Source organism: Halyomorpha halys, unplaced genomic scaffold (assembly GCF_000696795.3).
Source record: "Halyomorpha halys isolate HHAL.00 unplaced genomic scaffold, Hhal_1.1 Scaffold165.1, whole genome shotgun sequence".
Taxonomy (NCBI): Eukaryota; Metazoa; Arthropoda; class Insecta; order Hemiptera; family Pentatomidae; genus Halyomorpha; species Halyomorpha halys.
In genome coordinates, this window is record NW_027111427.1 from 1024356 (window position 1) to 1047817 (window position 23462).

The 23462-nt window shown below is 28.8% G+C and overlaps 1 protein-coding gene across 5 annotated transcripts in view; it reads left to right on the forward strand.

Moving 5' to 3' along the window:
• Nucleotides 1-23462, forward strand: part of LOC106678871 (glutamate receptor ionotropic, kainate 2) — a 676475-nt gene that overhangs the window by 442433 nt on the left and 210580 nt on the right. For all 5 annotated transcript variants that reach the window (XM_067049421.1, XM_067049419.1, XM_067049423.1 and 2 more), the window contains one exon: nucleotides 6278-6453. In XM_067049421.1, coding sequence (XP_066905522.1) covers nucleotides 6278-6453 — 176 coding nt within the window. The remainder of the gene's footprint in view (nucleotides 1-6277; nucleotides 6454-23462) is intronic.

Below are 23462 nucleotides of genomic sequence, written 5' to 3' on the forward strand. Positions count from 1 at the left end.
AACTAGATGGCGGCCGCACAAGATCGTCACGAGTGAAGAAAGCCGAAACCTGTAACCAGGTTGTGGAACCGTAATTAAAAAATATTATATTATTATAATAGATATACAATGTAATGATAATAAGCCCTAGTATTTACTGATAAAATAATCATTGTGAAGTTATGTTTTGCTAATCTAAAAATTATAATAATATGCTGTGTTAATGCATTTAATATGCAAATATAAATTATTAGTAAATTGATCACTATAGAGTTTAATACAAATGACGTATGAAAAAATATCAAAAAATTATATTATTTAATAAAAATTTTTGTTATTATTGTTTAAAATACTTAGCTATAACAGAAAAAAAAATAGCAGATACATCAACAGTATAAGCTGACATGAAATATAATTTTAACTACGGTAGGACTATAAAAAATAAAACAGTAAATTAAAATAAAATAGAAATAAGATGCTCAAAAAAATTGTAATAAATTGACCCAGTGGGGTAATATTTAAAAACAAATAGATTAAACAAAAGTAAAAATCAAATATAGCAAAATTCCCTATTTTCTCCGTCTTTTAATTTTTAACTTATTTGTTTTTACTTTTCTTGAATATATTATCTCATTTGATATAACTTCACCTGTTTATTGCTATTATTTTTGCTCATATTATTTATGTTTTTTCTGCTCATTTTTATTCGATTTTCACTTTTTTTTTTCTTACATTTATCGATCTTATAATAAATAAAGTTATATGTTTAAAGTTTCTACCTGATAATGCTATAAGGGCTGAAATGTTTTGAGCATTTATTTTATACTAAATTACCTAGTCTAAAACTATAATTAAAATATAAAATATATTAATCAATTGTTACATTACTTTTTTTACTGTAGAAATATTTTGTAAAAAAATACGTTAAAAGCTGCTCCTTGTATAATTAAAATTCTGATACCAAGTCAGTGAATGATGGAGCCGAAGAATTTTAAAATAAAATTAGTGACAATTGAGATATATCGACGCGGGAGCTGAACAAACGACCTTAGCCTGTTTTCTAGCACTAAGGGGGGGGGGCGGCGGGGTGTGGAAATTGGGCGAGGGCTGATTTGTAGAAGGGATCCTTTCTTTATAATTACATCTCCCCTCCCATCCCCCCATCCAGGGCAATCCTCGGGGAAAAGCTCTTAACCGGCGCTAACCAACTTTTCCCTTTTTCTTTTTTTTTTCTCTAATCAAATTGACCTCTGAGAAGTTAATTTGAGTCTTAAAATTAATTATGTTATATCGGATAGTTTTAGCGATCGAATTTCTATCAGCCTTCACCTAATAGGTCAGAATCTAATATTTTAAAAATCCAATATAACTTTTTTGTCTTTTGAATGGATAGCACTAGGAGTTATCCTCGAAAAAAAATGTTCCTTATATTAGTTTATGTGAATCCAAATTATATGTTGTACATTCATTTACCTGACAATAGTCTTACTGATTTGTACACAACAACCCTCTTCGATAGTGCAGTTAAACCTACGAGAGTAGCCAGTGAGATTGATAATTTTTTTATAATTTCGCTATGTCAACTCATGTTTTGAGAAACTTTACTCAAAATGATATATGTCCTCTAGATTTTAGTTTAGGAAGAAAACAGATCTCTTGGAGTCCCGATTAACCCCCCCCCCCCCACAAGAGGGTGGTAAAGCTTCGGAGTTCCCATGGTTGAATGTTAATAATAAATTATATTATATATTATATTAATAAATATTTTGTATAGGTGTGAATATGCATATATTCTATTTTTACTTGAATTTAATTTTCTTTATCTTGTACATAATTTTTTTTTTACTAATTAATTAGTTTTTATGATATTGATTATATTTGTGTTTTTACATTTATTCATTTGATTATTATTATTTTATTTTATTAATTTTGTGAGTACTATTGTTATATTTTTTTCTGTATATATGGCATGAATGAATACTTAAATCATTACCGTTAATTGTGGTAGCTCGTATTATTATTCTGAAATAAAACGGTATAGCTAAAAAAAAAGACATAAATAAAAAAGCATTCCTCCACGAATAAAATCATCCATAAAGACCTTAATGTTCCAAATATAACCGTTCTTGCCCGAACCAGATATCAATCGTTGCATTATAAACTCCCTGACTATCAAAACCCTTTAGTATCTAACCTTGCTTCCTTTTCTGTTCTTGATAATCAATCCTCCGAGGTGTCTGAAAAGAAGATGACCTCAAGACCTTCTAGTGTAGAAATACAATTAGATTGCTACCAATGAGGAGTTTTACTTGCCTGTATCACTCCATTTTGATCTTACATCAAATTTACTTAAAGTATTTTATGTAAATACTGTTGTAAATTGCAATAAATAAATGCAAAAAAAAATAGATCAATTCTCTAGGGATTTTTATTTTTTATTAATAATTATCCGACGATAAAATAAGTAGATACAACAATCTTTAATTTCGTTGCTATTAAACCAATACTTTAAAATTAATATTATGATCATATGTCTCCTGATACAAAGTCCTCTAAAAATGCTGATTTTTTAAAATAAATAATCGATATGCTCTTTACCAACTAAACTACGCAACAATAGTGACAGTTGCAAATCAACAGAATAGGGTCCCCCCTCCCTTGAAAACTTTAACAAAGGGTTATAAAGTCAGATAATAATTTTAATAATTAAAAAAATTGTTCGAAGGCTTACCTAATACTCGTAAAGTAAAAAAATGGAACTAAGCGTATAGAAAAAAAACTTAGATTAAGCATACTCGATATTTGGCAAATTTGGGAGAATAGCATAACACATCGGAATCAATCATTTCGTCATTTTTTCTCAATTTTTAAGCTGAATAAAATTTGCACAATAATGATTTTTTTTATAAAAAATGAAAACTTTGGTCGCAGTTTAAACGCTTCGATTAGGCTTTTAGAGTGGTTTTAAACTTGTGAGTTCCCATTTTCAACGTATGCCTACATAAGCAGAAAATCGTCAGGGCTTTAGCAAAAAGGAGAACAATCTAAATATCTAAAGAGTCCTGATTAAAAACTTTCACTTTATATACATTTATTTTTATTTTGTAAGGATCTAAATTTTGTTTAATCTTTTGGCATTAAGCCATTCCCAAAAGACCATTTAAACTTCAATTTTATTCAAATAGAATTATTTTACGTAAGAAGTGTACAGAACTTGTTTTTCGTTCAGACCGTCTCATGTAACTAAGATAAAAAATGTTGTTGTTTTACTATTGCGATTGTTGGATTTTTTTTTCCGTTGTTATTCTTCTGAACCTGAAGATTATTTACAAACCTTCCATTAAAACCAAATCCTCTTCGCCTAGGTTTTGTAATCGAATTACATTTTTGACAACTGTGCATCAAAAATGATTCAGATCTATGTATTTTAGAACCTTTTGAGTCTAAAAAAAAAAAGTTACGATTTCCCTTAAACAGGTGGGGGCGATTTTCCCGCTTCTTTTTTTGCAGGATTTAGGCTCCCAACGTTTATGTACTAAATCGAGTTCCAGTGTATAATACCTGCTGCGCTTTAGGCGGGGATTGTAATAAGTGCTTGATTGTGCACTTGGTTTTTTTCATTTTTTGTTTTGGATTTTTACAAAAAAAAAAAAAAAATATTGAAATACAATATTTTGAGCAGAGGTACGGCTTTTTACCAATGTTCTCATATATTATCACTTATGTAAGGAAATTATTTTATTATATTTGAGTCAAATGTTTGATGTAAAGTTACCAACTTATCCCCTTCATTTAAAAAAATTAAAATTAAATTCGGCTATTGTTCTGTGTGTGTCTCTGTAACGATTATTTCTTAAATTTCTTTGACGATAGTGTTTCATTTTAGTTTTTTTAGGATTTTGGATCCTGATGCCTATGGGGCAATAGGCGGAAAGTTTTATGTATTTCTCTCTTGATTAGCCAAAAAGCGGTTCCAATAATTTTTGTGAATTTGCTTAAAGTCTTCCACTTGAAGCCATTTAACTTTTCAAATATGATATTTAAGGTTCAATCTGTTCTTCTTTATTCTTCATCTGTTCAACTCCCAGAACATTCCAGTTTCAGAGTCCCTGAGCTTAAAATTAAATTATCTTATAAAAAAAACCTATCAAATCGGACTTTTATTAGCAAAGACCCTACGTATTAAAGTTTATACTCTTGTTTATAAAACCCTCTGCCGTTCGCTTTTTCTTTTTTTTTTTTTTTTTTTTTTTTTAATCTCCCAGAACAATTCAAATTCTTGAAGAATAATTAATTATTTCATATTATATTCTAAAACAAAAAATAAAACCTTTATCGGAGTGAAGTAGTGAAGATAAGGAATAATTGCTTGGGTTTTACATGCCAATGTGGTTATAAAATCGTATGAGTAGACATCACTTATATATTCTTTTTCTTTCCAAAGAAAAATGGCTGAACTAATTCAGTCAAAACTTCATATTGTTGTCACAGAGCCGTAAAAAGATTTATAGCAAGGTTAAAATGCTATCTCAATCAAGATACCAAACAGCAGAAGTAATAAAATTTTATTACATGTAGAAAAATCTCGCAATTATTCAAAACAGGTGAACAATACTACGTATGATACTTTAATTAATTACATACTCAAATAAAATCGATATGGGACGTACCATCTCACACAATCACTGATAATCTTAATTAATAATATGCCCGATCACAAATTTAACTGAGACAATAAAAAAAATGTATTCCTTTATGTCTAACATGTAAGGTGTGATGGAATTTTTTTGATTCTGAGGAAATAAATTTCATTTATTAATATTAGAATTTATTCTTAATAGATAAAGAATTATCTATTTTATTTAACTATTGAATACCTAGCTACCCTGCATCTGATTGTAAGGAAGCAAAATAAATTCTACTTTCTTTAATCCCACCAACCCGAATATCCAAAGTTGTTATTATTATCCCTCTAATTTTATGTAAAAAATTGTTTGTTGTTCTTAATTTTTTTCTAGGAGGTCAGAAAAAGAATATTAAAAATTTGAATTCATATTTTTAAAACTTCGTCGTAATCCAATGACCTCTTGCCCTACAGTGTCCTTTAATAATATCCCACTTATTCCTGTCGAACAGATCCGATACTTAGGACTACATCTCGACAAACGACTGACATGGAATCCTCATACAGGACTGAAAAGACAGGAAACTGCTGTCCCATATGTTGCCGATTTGGCCAAAACCAGATACCATTCCTTCCATGGAAAACTTCCCAACCACCCAAATCCACTTGTTTCTAACCTGGCTTCTTCTTCATTACCTAATAATGCTCTTAGGCGTCTGAAACGAAGATGGTCTAGGGATCTTTTCCTCTAGAAATGTTATTGGAGTTCTATCAATGGATAGATTCTCCACATGTTTGTACCATGTCACTATGTCAAACAACAAATTTACTGGTTGTATATATGTTATATAGTTTTAAATAACAATAAATAAATGATTGAAAAAATATATATTTAAAAAAAAAATGAAGTTATAGTCGAATTGAAAATAAAATAATTAATGGTGAACTATTGGAATAAAAAAATCTTTGAATGAAATTCAATGGGAACAAATTATCGCGGCCCATTATTTCGATTTAGTGATACATATTTCGGTATTTTCATTTAAACTCTTTTCTTTGGACCAAAAGTGAATTCCTATAGTGTAATTTTCAAACCCAAGTTGCGTAAAGACAGGAAGGAATTGCTCGTAATACAGGATACAAATATTTATTATACTTTCCTTTGCAAACTCAGCCTAAATGACCCTTAATTAGGGAAAACCTGGCTGTGGAGTGTGATCATGAACAAATTACCTCCTTGCATGGTTCTCCATGGTTCTCCATACAGTACTTACTTACTATGCTAAACTCCTGTTTAATCATCTTTTGTTGCAATACATGTATTTTTATTTATTATTATTTTTAATATTTGTATTTATTTTTTAATAATTTATTTCTTGAACTGATATTTAATAATTCATTCCAAACTATTTTGGGTCATTCTATATGAAACCACCCAAGGCCAAACTATATTTTTATTTGAGCTGGTAATACCAATTAAATATAGTACAAATATAATTTTAAATATCTTTATGATTTAGAGATTAGTATGAGTATATTCTTAGTAGTTCTTTTAATATCGATTTTTCAAAGTTGCAAAATAAGTGGAATTTAAAATTTTGGAATATTCAAAAATCGAAGAATTCTATTGCATACTAATTGCACCATTTTCTGATGCCTCTAATGTATCCACAGGTCTGTTCAAGCTGCAGGAACTGGTAAAAGGTCCTCCTGGAGCACGAACCGAGATGTACATCCGGCAGGCAAACCCAGCTAGCTACAGGCATGTCCTAAGGGAGATCAGGCAGAAGGACATCTTTAAGGTTATCGTGGACACGAACCCAGCTCACATGAACCACTTCTTCAAAGCTGTGAGTCATACAATACAAATATTTTCGCTTGTAATTTATTTATTTTATTTATTTATAATCTTAATATTTTCTTGAGACTGGTAATTTTTTAAAAATAAATAATTCAAATTTTATCCATTATAGCCTCAAAATCTTTTATTTCTCTTATAAGGCCGACGTTTCGGCCAATCCGGCCATCTTCAGTGACAATCTTAATACAACTTTGAAACTATATAATTTAAAAAACTCTTTAAGAAAAATAAGAGAAATAAAAGGTTTTGAGACTATAATGGATAAAATTTGAATTATTTATTTTATAAAAATATTTATTTTATGTTAATTATATTACTTCAAAGAACAAATCAAATTTTTTTTAATTGAACGATTTGAGCTTTCCAGCTCATTTTCATCCTACAATATCTAATTCACATTTAATAATAATATACTATGTTATCAAATAAATTAGTTTAGGAACCAACTTAAATATAAAAATTAAAAATTAATTCCAATCTCTAATGGATTTGTATTATGTTCAGTTTAAACAAAAAATCGCCGAATTTTCTTGTAACTAATTAATATTCTTATATCAATTTTTTTCATCATAACTCTTTCATCTTCCTACATCACGCATTTATCCTACCTATAAATTTGTACTTGTTATTTCGATTTCTTTTTTTTTTTGGTATAACATTACCACTTAAGATTATTTTTATAACATTATTTACTTAAATTTAATAGCTGTTTGTTTAAATTTGTTCATCGAAAAAAAGCTTGATTTTTTCTTAAAATAATATAATTAAAATAAAAAATAAGTAACGTAAATTTTTGTATATTTTGTTATGTATATATTTTATTAGGATATTATTAGTAAACTACAAAACAAAGGAATCCTGAATAATCAAAGAAATCCTGATACCACGTAACCACAGTGCTGCTACAATTAATGTTTCAGTTTCCACGATTACTGTAGTTACGTATTGTCAATATCATTATTACTGTCATTATTATGGTTAAACGCTGACTAATATCAGTAAATAACTCACTAATGAATAAACTATGTTAGTGAAAATTTGCAATTTAACACAGATGAACTGAAACTCGTCACTATTACCATAGTATTGTTGATGAAAATCACTCAGAAAAAAAGTAACGTGTGATTTTTTTTATTGATTTTTTTTTGGGAGGGGAGGGGGGTTGGTATCGAACAGAATCGTTTCAATCAAAGCTACAGGATTTCACTACAAGATATAACAGTTTTAAGTAATATTATTACTACCTCGTGATTATTTTATTTTTTAATTTAGACTTTACATACCGGATTCTAGTTTCATTTGTTAATTTAAAGATATTCTTCTAATCCCTTAAAACAAAAAATATCAACTTGAAGATAATTTAGACGTGGTTTGTTGCTGTTTGCTGTTTCCTTTTCTTAGAGCATAGCTCCATCCTAAGGAAGTTTTGAATGAGTTAAACTTAAAACTAAAACAAAAAAACTATTAATTAAATTATATGTCTCTGTAAAATTGGATGAACTGCACTTTTTGGCGTTTTAATTCCTCCTCACTACTTTCTACCTTCGCACGGAAGGTGGTACTGGTGCCAATGTCTGGAAGAGGGAGTCTGAAATTTGAGGGAATCGAAAAATTTTATATTTAACGTTTCGGCCCTCTATCACTATATCAAAATATTCATATACTTATAATTCACACAACACACTATAATTCTCCTGATATACCTGACTATTGATTAGCCTAATTTATAAAAAAAAATTGTTTTCCTATATCAGGCTAATTTCCTTAATCCATTATCTTTAGAAACTCTAAAAATATTTACCAATTTACAAAATTATATTCTTATTGCATAAATTAAAATTGTTAATTAATTTTCTCATTAACACTATAAAACTATTTCAATATTATTACAAAAATTGCCTTTACTAGATTACGAATTAGTGTTTTAACGTAAATAAATTATTGTTTTAGATTTTAAAAATTTATAATGATAATAAGAATATAAAATTGAATCAAAACTCTGAAGGAAGATGAGTAATTAATCAAAGCGAAGTTAGTCAGTAAGGCAGTTGCAATTAGGAAAAATCATTGAAGAATACTGATGTTTTAGCCTACGTTGTCTGTCTTTTTCATGGCTACAAATGATAATATGCGATGAACATGAGAATCATAAAAATATATAAAATTAAATAATATAATGATAGTATATAAATTTCAAACATTAAGCTCAAGTGTCTTTATTATCATTTTTTTATAGTTATATGAAGTCTCAAGAACCAAAGAATTGAAATCTAAATGTAAATTTTTTCCAATCCATTAAAAATAAATTTATTTTTTAAAAATAAATCGAATGGTCTCAACACTTTTTTATATAAACAGTCCAACGTTTCGGACAATTCGGCCATCTTCAAGGACAATCATAAATATAAATTTACACCTCACATCCAATTATTTAAACATTTTTTAAGGCAAGTCAAATTACCCTATTTTGCCACAATTTCATTAATTTTTAAAACTAGTTTGTCTATATGATAGTTGATAGTGTAAGTTGATCTAAAATTAAAAATATATGAAATCGTGACAAAATAGAATAATTTGACTTGTGATTAATGGACCTTGGATGTGGGTTGTAAATTTATATTTAATATTGTCCTTGAAGATGGCCGAATGGGCCGAAACGTTGGACTGTTATAATAAAGAGTGTCGAGATCTAAAATGGATACTATTTAATTTATTTAAAAAATAAATACCAGTCTAAAGGAATTGAAAAGATTATATATAAAATTAATGTGATGGTTTGAACCTCATTTTTGACATTTTTTTTTTTTTTAACTGATCATTTCTAGCATATAACACTTTAAAAGTTGGATTTATCTGGTTATGAATCCACTTTCCGAGATTCAAAATTTTTGTTAAAAAAAACATTAATCGTTTTCAATGCAATATTCTGTTTACCGTGTTTTTTTTCCAAATATTTTACAATTAACATCACTCTATTTAATAAAGTGATTTTTGTTTCATACATACGTTGGATAATGTTATAGTATAATGAAGAAAAAAAAAATTCCATATTTTGTGTTGTAAATAATATAACTAGTTCATATGGAGGGGGGGGTGACAGAGACTAAGTGGTGGGAGGTGGTCGATGTTAACATGGCGGTCCCACCTCAGCCCAAGTAGTTTATATTCGGCCAAAGCGGCCACAAGTTACTCCGTGTTGTCTTGTGTTCTCTTCAACACGAACCGAAGCAACTTGACAGTTTGCTTTAAGTCAATTCGCTAAATATGATTCAACTTCTTCAACTACCTAAGAAGAAGTATGCTTGCCAAACATCAAAACTAAAATTATTTTTAGACCTAAATACATCTTATTCTATATACATCCATTAAGAAACATAATAATTTTAAAAATCTCTCTATATCTCATGTATTATAGTTTCTTAGGACATTTTAAATAATTATGATTTAGCAAGAGAATCATACAAACATGTTTATAAAATTTTAATGTTAATCTTTATTCTACTCTTTTTCTAAAATTTTTTGTATATTAGATATTCGTATAAAAATTTAATTAATTAAATAAACGTATAGTGCCAATATTTTACCATTTTTCCAACCCATTTTTTTGTAATGTGCCGGTTTTTAGAATAAAACATCTTCGAATTAATCAAGCTATATTTTAATTGTAAATTATGTAATTTTTAAAGAAAAGTAAAAAAAAAAAAAAAAAACAGAAATTAAAATAAAAAAGTAAAAATGTGCAATAACGATAGTAAAAAAGATATTAAATAATTAGAGTCAAAATAAACATTAAAATATTGAGGCTACTATAGATGAATAGTAAAATTTCAGGTTACGATTTTTATTTATTAAATCAAAATCATAATTTTTAAACTTTCAAATATAAATAAACGTATTGTGCCGATACTTTATTTTTTTCCGACCCATTTTTTAAAATGTGCCGGTGTTTAGGAAAAAACATCTTCCAATTAATCAAGCTATATTTTCATTGTAAATTATGTAATTTTTAAAGAAAAGTAAAAAAAAAAAAAGAAAACCGAAATTAAAATAAAAAAGTATAAATGTGCAATAACGAAAGTGAAAAAGACATTGAATAATTAGAGTAAAAAAAAAAAACATTAAAATTTCGAGACTAAAAAGACAAGAAACTGCTCGTAGATTCTGACTATTGCAAAATTTACTAGACAAACAGTCTAAATTGCCAATCCATTACAAAAGACTGATCTACATGACTATTATAAGGCCTATCTGGACATACGGAATTGAGCTTTGGGGCTCCACTAAACCATCAAATTCCTCCAGAATCCAATCCTTACAGTCCAAAATCCTTCATAAAATCCTTAATGCTCCTTACTTTGTCACAAATCAAGTCATCCATCAGGACCTCAATGTTCCATGTTGCCGATTGGCCAGAACCAGATACTGTTCCTTCCATAAAAAACTTCTCAACCATCCAAATGTTGTTTCTAACCTTGCTTCTCCTTCATTACCTAATAATCCCCCTAGGCGTCTGAAAAGAAGATGGCCTCGAGATCTTCTCCTCTAGAAATGTTATTGGAGTTCTATCAGTGGGTAGATTCTCCACATGTTTGTATCATGTCAGCTACAGCAAATTTACTTGTTGTATATATGTGTATACAGTTGTAAATAACAATAAATTAATTTTTTTTAAAAAATGTTGAGGCTACTATAGATGAATAGAAAAATTTCAGGTTACGTTTTTCATTTATTAAATCAAAATCATAACTTCATAATTGTTTAACTTTCAAATATAAATAAACGTAATTTACCAATAATTTACCTTTTTTTCCAATCCATTTTTTATAATGTTCCGATTTTTAGGAAAAAACATCTTGGAATTACTCAAGCTATATGTTCATTGTAAATTATATAATTTTTAAAGTCAAAAAAGAACACAGAAATTACAATAAATGTGCAATAACGAAAGTGAAAAAGACATTGAATAATTAGAGTAAAACAAAAACATTAAAACATTGAGGCTACTATAGATGAATAGTAAAATTTTAGGTTACGATTTTCAATTATTAAATCAAAATCATAAGTTCATAATTTTTATATGAAATATCTACATAAAAGAGAATCGCATTAAGATGATATAATGAAAATTAAAATGAATTAAATAAATATATTAATAGAGTCGAATAAATTATAGATAAAATGACGAATAGAACAACATACATCACACCAGTCTATTAAAAATTAAATTAACCTTCCCTTAACACCAACATATATTCCATGGATCTCATTAAAATAAAGTTATGCATATAATATAAATATGTATGCAAAAATATATTTACTTATATTTTATTATTTTTATTTATAGTTAGTGTATGGTACAAATATCACTCTATAATACACACTGTTGCTGTATTAAGTGGCAATATTCACCATAAAGTAATTTGTAGTGATTTAAAAGTATACCAACAAGAATAGAAATTTGAATTATATTTGTCAAAATAAATTAAGATTTTCTTTTATTTGGAAAAAAAAAATTGTTTTTAGTAAAACACTATCTCGGTAATTATTGAGCATAAATAATAAACAAAGCTAAATAAATAAAGCCCCTATTAGGGCTTAAATCGTACCTTGTTAATTCACTATAAAGTAGTTTATTTAGATATTTAAACAAGTCGTAATAGTTTTGGAGTTATTGGCAATAAATCTAAAATATACAGCTGCCATTTTGAAAAATCTGCTATACTAGGCCAACGGACCGGATAGACAATATCTCATTTTTTGAATGAATTTAAGTAGTTCTCATATAATAAATTACGGGAAGCCAGGTATAGATGAGGTGGCTTTGTTTCTTTCCTTTTTTTTCTCAAGTAAAGAAAGAAAATAACAGTAAGATGTGATTTCTCAGGATGATAGAGAATACGCAGTTAGATTTACATAGAGCGGAAAAGCACTATGGACCACGCTATCCCAAAGGAATCTCATATATAAATTTCTCGTTCTGTTGTTTATAGTTTGTTTCCTATATAGCTCTCCCGTTCTCCGGGGTTTAGGGCTGGGGCCAAAATTTACTCGGCTACCATTTTGTTACTTATTCAATAATTCACCTTGTTGTACTTGTTTTCTTATCGCCAGGTTTATTGTTCATGAATTTCTAATTTTGTTTATATAGCGGTATTCTCCAAAATAAACATATACTAGAAATGAAAGATAATTAGAATACAAGGTGGTACATAAGACTTTTGACATAGAATAAATTTTATTAAGATTTAAGACTAAAATGTAAAAACTCTTAAAAAACTTTTATTTATTTAATGTGATTTACAACTGTACAAATAAAAAATACAATAAGTAAATATGTTGTATGTTTCATATACTCTTGAAAATCTTGGGAAGGAATTTACTTCAAACATTAATTTAAATTAGAAGGTCCCGTGGCCATCTTCTTTTCAGACGCCTCGGAGGATTATCAGGGATTGTTAAGGATGAAAGATTAAGTATTGATGGGGTAGGATGGTTAAGGAGTTTGGAATGAAAAGACGCATATCTGTTTTGGTCCAAATCTGCAACGAATGGGATGTTAAGGTCTTTGTGAATGAGTTTATTTGTAACGTAATAAGGAGCATCAAGGATTTTACATAGGATTGGATGCGGGAGGAATTTTATATTTTGGTGGAGCCCCAGAGCTCAATTCCATATGTCCAAATTGGTCTGATTATCGTAGTCTATACTAATTTTTTGTAATGCATGCAAAGTTTAGAGCGTTTGCCAAGTAAAGTTACAATCGGAATCTACGAGCAGTTTCTTGTTGTTTCAGTCTTGTGTGTGGATTCCAAGTAAGTCTCTTGTCAAGATGGAGTCCTAAGTATCGAATCTGTTCAACAGGCGTTAGTGAAGTATTTAGAAAGGATACTGTAGGACAGGAGGATAGAGGTTTACGACGGAGAGTAAATGTGATCTGATGGGATTTGTCAGGCTTTATTTTGATTCTCCAGTTTTGGCACCATTCTTCAATAGATGTTATGTGTGTCTCTAGTGCTCGTGATGCATTAGTTGGGTTGTTGTTTACAGACAGTATACATGTGTCATCAGCGTATGTTGTTAGGATTGTATTAGGATGGATTGGGATGTCAGCTGTATAAACCGTATAAAGAATGGGACCTAAGATACTTCCTTGAGGAACACCGGCGGACTGAGAAAAGAGAGATGAGTAGGCTAGGTTATGATTTACTTTAAAGGTTCTATCAGAGAGGTAGGAGGGGATTATAAGGAAATATGTAGGGGGTAGGAATTGACATTAAAATAATTTCATCTTTCTCAATTATTTAAATCCACATTTCTGTCAAAATATAATAATACAATATATAATATTCTTGATTTTTTTAAAGGTCTTTGAAAGAATGCGTCATTTCTTGGACATTATTTCACAAGACTTTTATTTATCGTATAAACTTAATTTGGGGCGCAAACATTGGCTTCTGTTAGTACCTACCTTCACAGAAAATTTCAACTTGATTAACGGCCTTAGAAAGGCCTGAAACAGTCCTAGATCGATTTTTAAATATTTATTTGTTTAGAATGATTTCCTATACAACCATATAATAATGAAATATATGTGATGTTCGATTAATTATTTGAAAAACGCGTTTGAAAATCAGGTTATTTCGTGCGACAACTAGGAAAAATATTATATAGTGATGGAAATCGTACGGTTAAACGATTTAACCTATCATAGACACCAAAGTGATATTTCAAAAAATAACAAATTCTATCTTTTGAAATCAGATGAAAACCCGAAATTTGTTTTTTTAAATTTTTTGTAACAGAGAGTGTAAAAATTATTTTTTTTAATCGCCATGAAATAAATATTGACTGACCCAGGTGGGAATCGTATACACAAAGTTCTGGCCAGTTACTCTTGGAAACCTCGTCCTAACTTGCTCGGCCGTCAAGTTCTCAAAGAAGCAAGTTTATTCGATGATCACGAGTCCTTCACTTTTTCTTTATGTTCGTAATAAGCACAATGTTTTTTTTTACTGCAAAACAATTTTTTTAAAGACGAAAAAAAGTTTTTTCGATACCCTTATAATTTTTTATAAATATTTTTAACTACCGATTAATTATAAAACACAAATTTGTTCCTACTAATTGTCTCCAGGTGACCACGTTGAGAAAGACCTTATAGGATTTATTTCAATGTATAAACTATCACTGTTTGAAAAATAGTGAGCTTTATATGGAAAAAGACTATACATTTCAATAAACATTCTGATGACGGGAATTACACTCTTTTTCACCAGAACCCAAAATTAAAATTAAAATACTTGTAATTCAATATCTATCACTTTGCTGTTAACAAATACAAAAGATTGGAATAACCCTTGTTTCGGATATGGTAGTTCCGAGAACCCTGGTTTCTTTTGTATTGTAAACATATTCAAATGTATGTTAAACTATTATAGAGTTATATACTATTTCTTGTTATTAGTTTTTGTAAAGCTGTTGATGTGAGATGCTTAGACAGGTATAAGCCTATGTGATTTTATACTTCAGTTCTTTTGATGTCTTGACTAGTGAAACGCTGACTGGGTAGTTATTTACTCCTCGTAGTTATTCGTAACGTTCTAATGATATTTTCATTACTTATTAGTTAAAAGTTATATGGCTATTCTTAAGTTGTATTAAAAAAGTAAAGAAATAACTGAGCTAAACGTACTATAAGCTTTAGCTGCTCAGAACTGTAACACAGCATCAGATATGAGATCTTGTCTGAGGCCGAGGCTTTAAAGAACAACTAGATACTAGGACTCCGAGAACATTTCATTAGCAGCAAGGGATCAGATAGCAAAGGGTTTGTTCCAGAACTCGTAGGAGGAGTAAGGGGGTCGAGCAAAAAGAAGATGGTTGCAATGTTGTCTGGATAAGTTTCTGCTGCAGTTGCTTTCCTTTCTCTTGGCATATCTTATGGACTCTTCTTTATCTTAAGCCTTAAAGGTCTAGCTATCTATTTCGACCTATTTTCATTTTTAAATTTATTATCATCTGTAATTTAATAATTTAAATTTTAAATAAACCAACTAATGATGCCTGAATATACGAGGCATTGGCTGATTATTCGTTTGCTGATATTTTAGTGACTTAGTAATTTATTCATAGAATAATCAATTTTGAAATAAACAAATAGATAGAAATTTAACATCAATGTTATTTTGTATTTATATACATGCTAAGATACTTGAACTGTTTATATTTTTTTTTTATCATTTATTTATTGTTATTTACAACTGTATATATACAAAGTAATTTGCTGTAGGTGAGATATTGACATAATACAAACATTTGGAGAATCTATCCATTGATAGAACAATAACATTTCTAGAGGAGAAGATCCCGAGGCCATCTTCTATTTAGACGCCTAGGAGGATTATTAGTTAATGAAGGAGAAGCCAGGATAGAAACAAGTGGATTTGGGTGGTTGGGAAGTTTTCTATGGAAGGAATGGTATCTGGTTTTGTCTTTATATTTATCTGAAAATCTCGCTTTATGGAAGATAATTAGTTAAACTTTCCGTAAAGAATTTTCCAAAAAAAAAAAAGCTTGCGAGCTTTTGCCAAATTTTATATTGAATTCAATTACAAAATTTTAAACACTTACTCACTTCAAAATAAAAAAGCAAAGTTAGTATTTAGTACTTTTGGCGCCTAATTCTGACCATGATAAAAGAAAAAAAAGGGGTCGTGGTTATACTATTACCCATGACTGTTAGGTCTTGCAGAGCAATCGTCTTTCTTATTCATTGGACGATTCCATCCAGAAAAAATATTTTTTATTAATTGGTGACTTGAAATAAATAAAAAACAATAACTTCGTTAATGGCAGTTACTGATTTACACAAATTTAGACGCTTGATGAACAAATTTTAAATTATTAATAACAAAAAAAAAAAAAGATTAACGCTAGGACGACGAGAGAATTCAACCACTTGTACATATGGTATCATTGTCTTTATTTTATACAACTTATTTTAAATTTCAATTAGTTTCAAATTTATTATTACTTCTATAAATCCTAAAATATAACAAATGAGTTTTGATAGTAAAATAATTTTTAAAATCAGTAGGACGAAATTTTAAATATTTATACCGAAGTCAAATCGAATACTATAAAGCCATACTACAGTTATACTAATAATACAGATTTATAATTATAAAATAAATATTAAAAAAATCTACTCTGTCCTCCGTACGCCAATGGAAAAAATCAACATGTTAAGTATAGACAATTCAATAATCTCTTTATACTGTTCGGACTGATGTAAAAATACTACTTCATTTAAAAACTTATTGAAGAATTATTATAACGTTATTAAAAAAAAAAATTCATTCCAGGCTTTTCTCAGGAACTGCTGTGGCGATTTTTTTGTTGAGAAAAATGCAAAAAATAAATACAGGATATTAAAACTTGGATATTTAGGAAATAAAAACTCATTAGAAAGCACTTTAAAATGTGCTAAATTTCTCTATTTCAAACATAAATTTATACTTTTTTTTTTATTCTTAAGTGTTTGGAGTATAATTAATATTAATTGATTCGATAAGTTAATAATAAATTATTTGGACTTATTTATTCCTATTAAATACTGTTTTAATGAAAAATGAATTATCATAAGTTTGGATCGATATAGAAATAATTATTTGAAGGAGAATTAATTCTAAAATATGCAGGAAATTATCTGCAATATAGGGATTAGCTCCACCTGGATAAAAGAAAATGTTTAATTATTTTTTGTTTATTTATTTTAAAACTACAAGAGATTAATGCTTTATTTAGCCATCTTGTCCAAATTCTAGGTTGCTACAATAAACAGCACCTGTTTATATACAGTACATATATTTAGATGATATAACATCTTTTTTTCCTACCTTCATTTTACAACCTATACTAGTCTACTCACTAAAGATAATTTTTTTTTTTAATTTTACAATTTTATTTTATTTTATTGACAATTTTATTCTCCCTACTCTCTCATACCTCCCCTTTCCAGTGATCCGCTACCCACGTTCGATCCGTTAAAGAAATTAATCAAATTTATTATTAGGCAGTCAAACCTATGACATAATAGTCATCGCAGTAGATCAGTTTATAAAAAGAAACCAGTAAATTAAAAATATAAATATACAGATTTAGAAAAAAAAAAGTTAGTTGAAAGAAATATTTCAATGAATAGATAAGTTAAAAGAAATAATTTAATGAATAAATAATTTAAAACACAAATCGACAGGTCCAAAAACTAAAATAAAAACAAAACAGAAAAAATAGCCGAAGCTTATGTTTTCCCAACTTATGATAAATGTTATACTTTGAAATTATAAATTTTTGAGTAAATAGGTCTTTTCTGAATTTGTTTTTTTCCAATAGTCCACCTACACCGTTCATGGTTTTGCTTAGAAATACTATGTCGATTTCTTATTTTTATTTTTTTTTTTATTATTTTTTTGTTTTTAGTTATGCACATCAGCTGCAAGTCATTTAACGACCCTCGAAGGTTGACCTCACTACCTACCTATTATTGGGAAATAGCTTTGATAAGATAATTTTTTCTAAAACTACACACTTCATTAAAAATTTTAAGAGCTCTAAAAGCTAGAATGTGTGAACGTCTATGTAGTTAAATTGTCAACAAACTATACATCAAGTTGTTATTTTTTTATCTTTAATTTCATTTATGATTTAATTTATAATTCCTATGTTTTTTAACTTGTGGAATTATCGTTACTTGATTGCATTAATGTAAATGAAAATCTCTAATCGAGCTAATTAGGTAAGTTGGTGAGGCTAGTAATCCAGGTAAAGGCCTTAAAGATTGTTTTCCCTCAGGTTGGGTAGTTATTTACCTGGAAAAGTTTTGCAGGTGCGGGGAGTTTATAGGTTCCTAGGTGGCAGGTGGTCCGCCATTGGCCCGGACGATCAATCTTCATTGAAAATTATTGATAAAGTAGTTAAGCGTAGACCTATTTTATTTTGCCTGTTTATGTATTTTAAATCGGTTAATGTACCTAATTAGAGTTATAGTATGCAATACCTAAATCGTAGGAATGATTAACGGATCTCTAAAATGTTATTTAATGATCAGTTAACTGATAAACGCCGGAGGGGTAGACCAAGACGTAGTTGGGAATATTGAATTAAGGCTGACCTTGCGGATTTAGTTCTGATCGGTAATCGGTGCAAAAAATATTATAAATTAAACGATTTAGCTATTTTAATTTTTAAATCGCTTTCATATTGGTAAATAAAATGATAATTTTTGATTTCAGATTTTAAAAAATTTAAAAGTACTCCAATCTAGCTTGGAGATCCTTAGATTAAATTGGAGATGTTTTATATTTATAAAGAATGGAATTAGACAAGACCATGAATCGACGTCAGTATCTTGAGCTCAAATTTTTCCAAAACTTTGAGCCAAAAAACTTGAAAAATTGGTTGAGCCGTGCACGAAAAAAAAAAAACTACATATTTATATACATACATCGTAAACGAATTACCTTCCTTGTAGCTAGGATGTTGTTGAATAAAGATTGGAGGACTAGAAATGCTCTAAACTATCTTAAACACACCATGCCCCGTCCGTCATGGCCCTGTCTTCTAATTTACGTAAGACAGTATCATGATTACAGGGGCCGAAGAAGAAATAAAGGTTTTTTTTTAATTAGTCTCCTTTCTTCTCTAACTCTTACCGAGGAGTTATTTTATAATTAATAACTTCTTCGTGTAAAGTCCAATTATTCAGTAATAACAAAAAATTGGATTAAAAACTCACTTTATGCAGTTTCTTTGATTATCCACATCACAGCTGAAGCTTACAACCATCTAAAGCTCTAGATTAACTGAATCTAGAGATTAGTTTATTATCTAGATATCTAGAATAACAGAGGAAAATGGTAGGAAAGGATATCGGAGGTAATAAAGAACTGTTTGCAAAAATTCAAAAAACAAAAAAGGACAGGGCCATGACATAACTTGGTCTTTTGCATTTTCGTCTTAATCGTGACCTATCATTTCTAAAATTGAGAATACGTAAATAATGATTTTGGTTTTGGTTTTTGGTGGTGGATAGATGCTTAGACAAGACAGGACCATGACGTATCGACGGATAAAACAATGTTTCTAAACCAAAAAAAATACTTCACTGGTAAAATAAAAATAAAAATAATTGAAAATTCAAAAATTAATTAATATTTACATATGTGAAACATGTTCTAATCCGAATTGCTAAACACTACAACGAACTACTGAATTTACATATTTAATGAGATGTAAAGGAAAATAAACTTACTATGAATACTAACCATTCATCAAGTTATCGCATAACAATATTTATGAATAGATATTTAGGATATACTTTTGGATGGTATCATCTAAGAATATTCCTGGAGTTGCAGATTAATTACTAGGTTTGTTTTAACACTTGACTAAACTATCGCGCAATACTAATACTATAAAAGTGTGTGCACTTGACGTCAGCACAATTGACGTCAGACGGGCACATGGTTAGAGAACTTTCCTTTCAATTAAGAAATCTTGATTAAAAGCGTAAACTGTTTTGGTACCGGTAACTATTATTTCAATGCTAATAACTTTTAGCTAATTTAAAAGTCATATCCTATTAGTCAGAAAAGAAATTAAATTATTGTATTTAAAATAAATTTAAAATTTGTATATTTGGGTAAATATTAAAGTTCATATAAGGGCAAATATGTGATTGTCGGCTTGAACAACTTCGGTTTTTAGGACTATGATCCTATCCAATGCAATAATAACCACAGTGTTTGTTACTGTAACAAATTTTGCTCTTTTTGGTTTTGTTTCATTTTAACGTGGATTTCTAATTTCTTTGCAATGCTAAATCTTGAATTTGTCATGTTTGTTTGCTTGTTTTTGTTTAGTGGCGCCAAACTTCATTGGCAATTAATGTCATTTATATTTTATTTAATTTTGCTAATATTCGTTAAATTTTATTTATTTTTTAATTTGATTATTATTTTATTTTTTTTTATTATTATTATTTTTTTTCCCTTCCGATCAAGTTGTATTTTTGTCAGTTAATTTTCTGATTTTAAAAACTGAAACACCAATTTTATTGCTTTATCATCGTCTCCAAGGGTTTTGGAGATATTTTGGTTTAGTCCTAAGCTATTGAGGTGTGGTGTGAAATATGGGCATCGTTGGAAAATATTGTTAGATTGTTGTTGCAATACTGCCAGTTCGGAGGCGTTGTTTGTTTGTTTGTTAGTTTTGAAAGGGCGTCAACGCTAGGTCATCAACGCTCGTTGGTTGTTGGGTTTAGTAAGGCCTAGTTGTTTTAGTCATAGCTTTGGTATGGTGTACTGATCCGCACCAATTATAATTAAATTTGTGGCAATTATAATTTGTTTAATAATCGTTACGATATTGGAAAGGATGGTGAACAGCAGATAACTGACTGTTCTAATTTGTTCGGAAGCGTTATAATAAGCCGATTGTGTCATGTACTAATTAGATATTCAAAGCAATTAATGAATTCACATCAATGCTACAAAATGGCTACTACCTTATATTAATCACCATAAATTAAGTATTATTTTCTCTGAAATTTATAAAGATACGCTACTCTAGCTTGTTTTCTTTGCATAAAAATTAAGATTTTTAGTTAGAATGTTATTCAGGATTCAGTTTTTCAAAGAAAATGAACGTTTCAAGATTGCCCGAGTCCAAATCATAAAGTCTTGCTAAACTAGGTATGAGGTTAGCTAAGCTAAAACCTAAAAGTTTTGTTAAACTAAAATTTAGCGTTGAATGTTCGCCAAAATAAACTTACTAAAAACACCATTTTATACCATCGATTGCACATTTCTTCACAATTCTTTTAATAATTTTGATCAAACCTACAACTTTAATGTTCAATTAAATTGTCTGAAACTTCAATTCGGCCATAATCACAATAGCTTATTGTTTAGCACCTTTAATTTTTTTAATTTAAAATAATAAACCATTTCTCAAAGTTAGTAGTAAAGAAATTGGATAAATATAAATTATTAAAAAGTTCATTGATTAACTAAAGAAATATTTATTAGAAATAAAGGTATGTCTGTTACGCCAAAGCTTAACAAATTAAGGAAATATTTACTCTGATTTTTATTGTTCCGAATTATTAAGATTATAATAAATTAGTTTTTATATATTCCCACTTCTTTATTGTTTAAAATTCTTTATTAATATTCATATTAAATGTTGTTCAAAGTAATTTCATTAATAGAGGCATGGATATTTTTCAATACCAGTAGTGGTGGAACCTCTAACATGTTATTACGCTCTCCAGGTCTAAAACCATTATTAACCATTTATTAATTGTTACATTAAACAGAAAATCTTTCAATGTCCAGTCTATAGACTTCAATCATTACGCAAAAGAATAATTGATACTTGCAAAACAATAACATATATGTGCCATTCGGTCACAGCAACTGTAGAAGATGCTGAGTCACTTAATGCTCAAGATAAACTTTTGAACAACATCTAACACAAAGGCTAATCTTTAAATTTTATAACTAAAGTAGTTGAAACACCTAATAAGTTAATTATCATGGCCTAAATAATTCATGACAATAAAATATTCATATATGAATATCATATATACAAAGTGATAACCGACATACATTCATAACGATTTTTTTTTCTTTGAGAGGTCCTTAGTTCATTAATTCTTAGTTAAGGCACTTAACCCTAAAACACTCTGTAAAAAGATACAGAGAATGATTAACGCATGATTGATCTGTTGTAATAAAGTTTTGCTTCCACTTACCTATTATGGGATTTGTTAACAGTACTTGGAATGACATGACTTGGTATTGTTATCAGCAAATAGTTGAAGGTGGTTGGTGCTGTCGGGAGCCAACGGGAACTGGACAGTTGTGGTCTTGCCAAAGTGGAACCAGGCCAGGGACCTTAATCAGAAGGCTAGGTCCTTCGACCTTCCTTAGGCAGGTCCAGTTTCAATTAAATCCTCAACTTTTGTCGATTCCAATAGGCGATTTTCCATCATCATCCTGATTAAATAACATTTATAAAAGTTCGAGGAAAACTCAATGTTAATTACAGTAAGGTTTTGGCGCCCAAACATGTAGTGTTTCTCAATTGGACAGCACACTATTCATAAATACCAGTTTATCACACAGACAATTTTAATAAATACTTAAAAAACACTATCAATGAGTTCTCTTTTTAATTGAATCATGAATTAATTGATATCAATAATTTATTTAAAACCTCTTCGTTAAGGTAAATAAATGAGGCGTTCGGTGCTAATACGTGGAAACTGAAATTTGTCATAAATTTAGCTATAACATCACCAGCCATTTTAAGGCTAATTTTATAAATTTCTGAAAGAATTCATAGACAACGTGCTTTTTTAAGAGAAGAATGTTGAAATTGAGTTATGGTAAATATTTCCTGCTTTAAGGTATAGCATTGGTAATCAAACACATTTTTTAAGTTGTCATTTTGTTACTTGTCCTGTTTTACGACATTTTAAATAAAGGTTTTTTATTTTTTTTTTAAAGTGATTTAAATGTGATTGTTTATAAAAGAAATTTGTAATTCATATACTCTTCCAATAAAGCAGGTGCTTTGATTACAACAGCTCTGTGATGTTAAAGTAATTTGTTTATCCCTTCCACTCTTACCGAAACGAAAAGTTTTCTGATTAGAACAAAGCTAAACCTCTTTTAGATTGTTTTATAATTGCAAAAGAACAGAAAATAAACAGAAACATTTCAGGATTAGATTCCGGATATTGTTTTTTGAAATTGCAATTTTTAAGATACAATACTATTTTTTTAAATGATTTGATTTAGTTTTATTTAATGATCCTCAAACTTATTTAAATTTCATTTTATCCTCATTATTTTCTTGCGTATCGAATACATGCAATAAAGTATAAATATATTCCCTCAAAAGCTTACTACTATAAAGCTATGATTATAT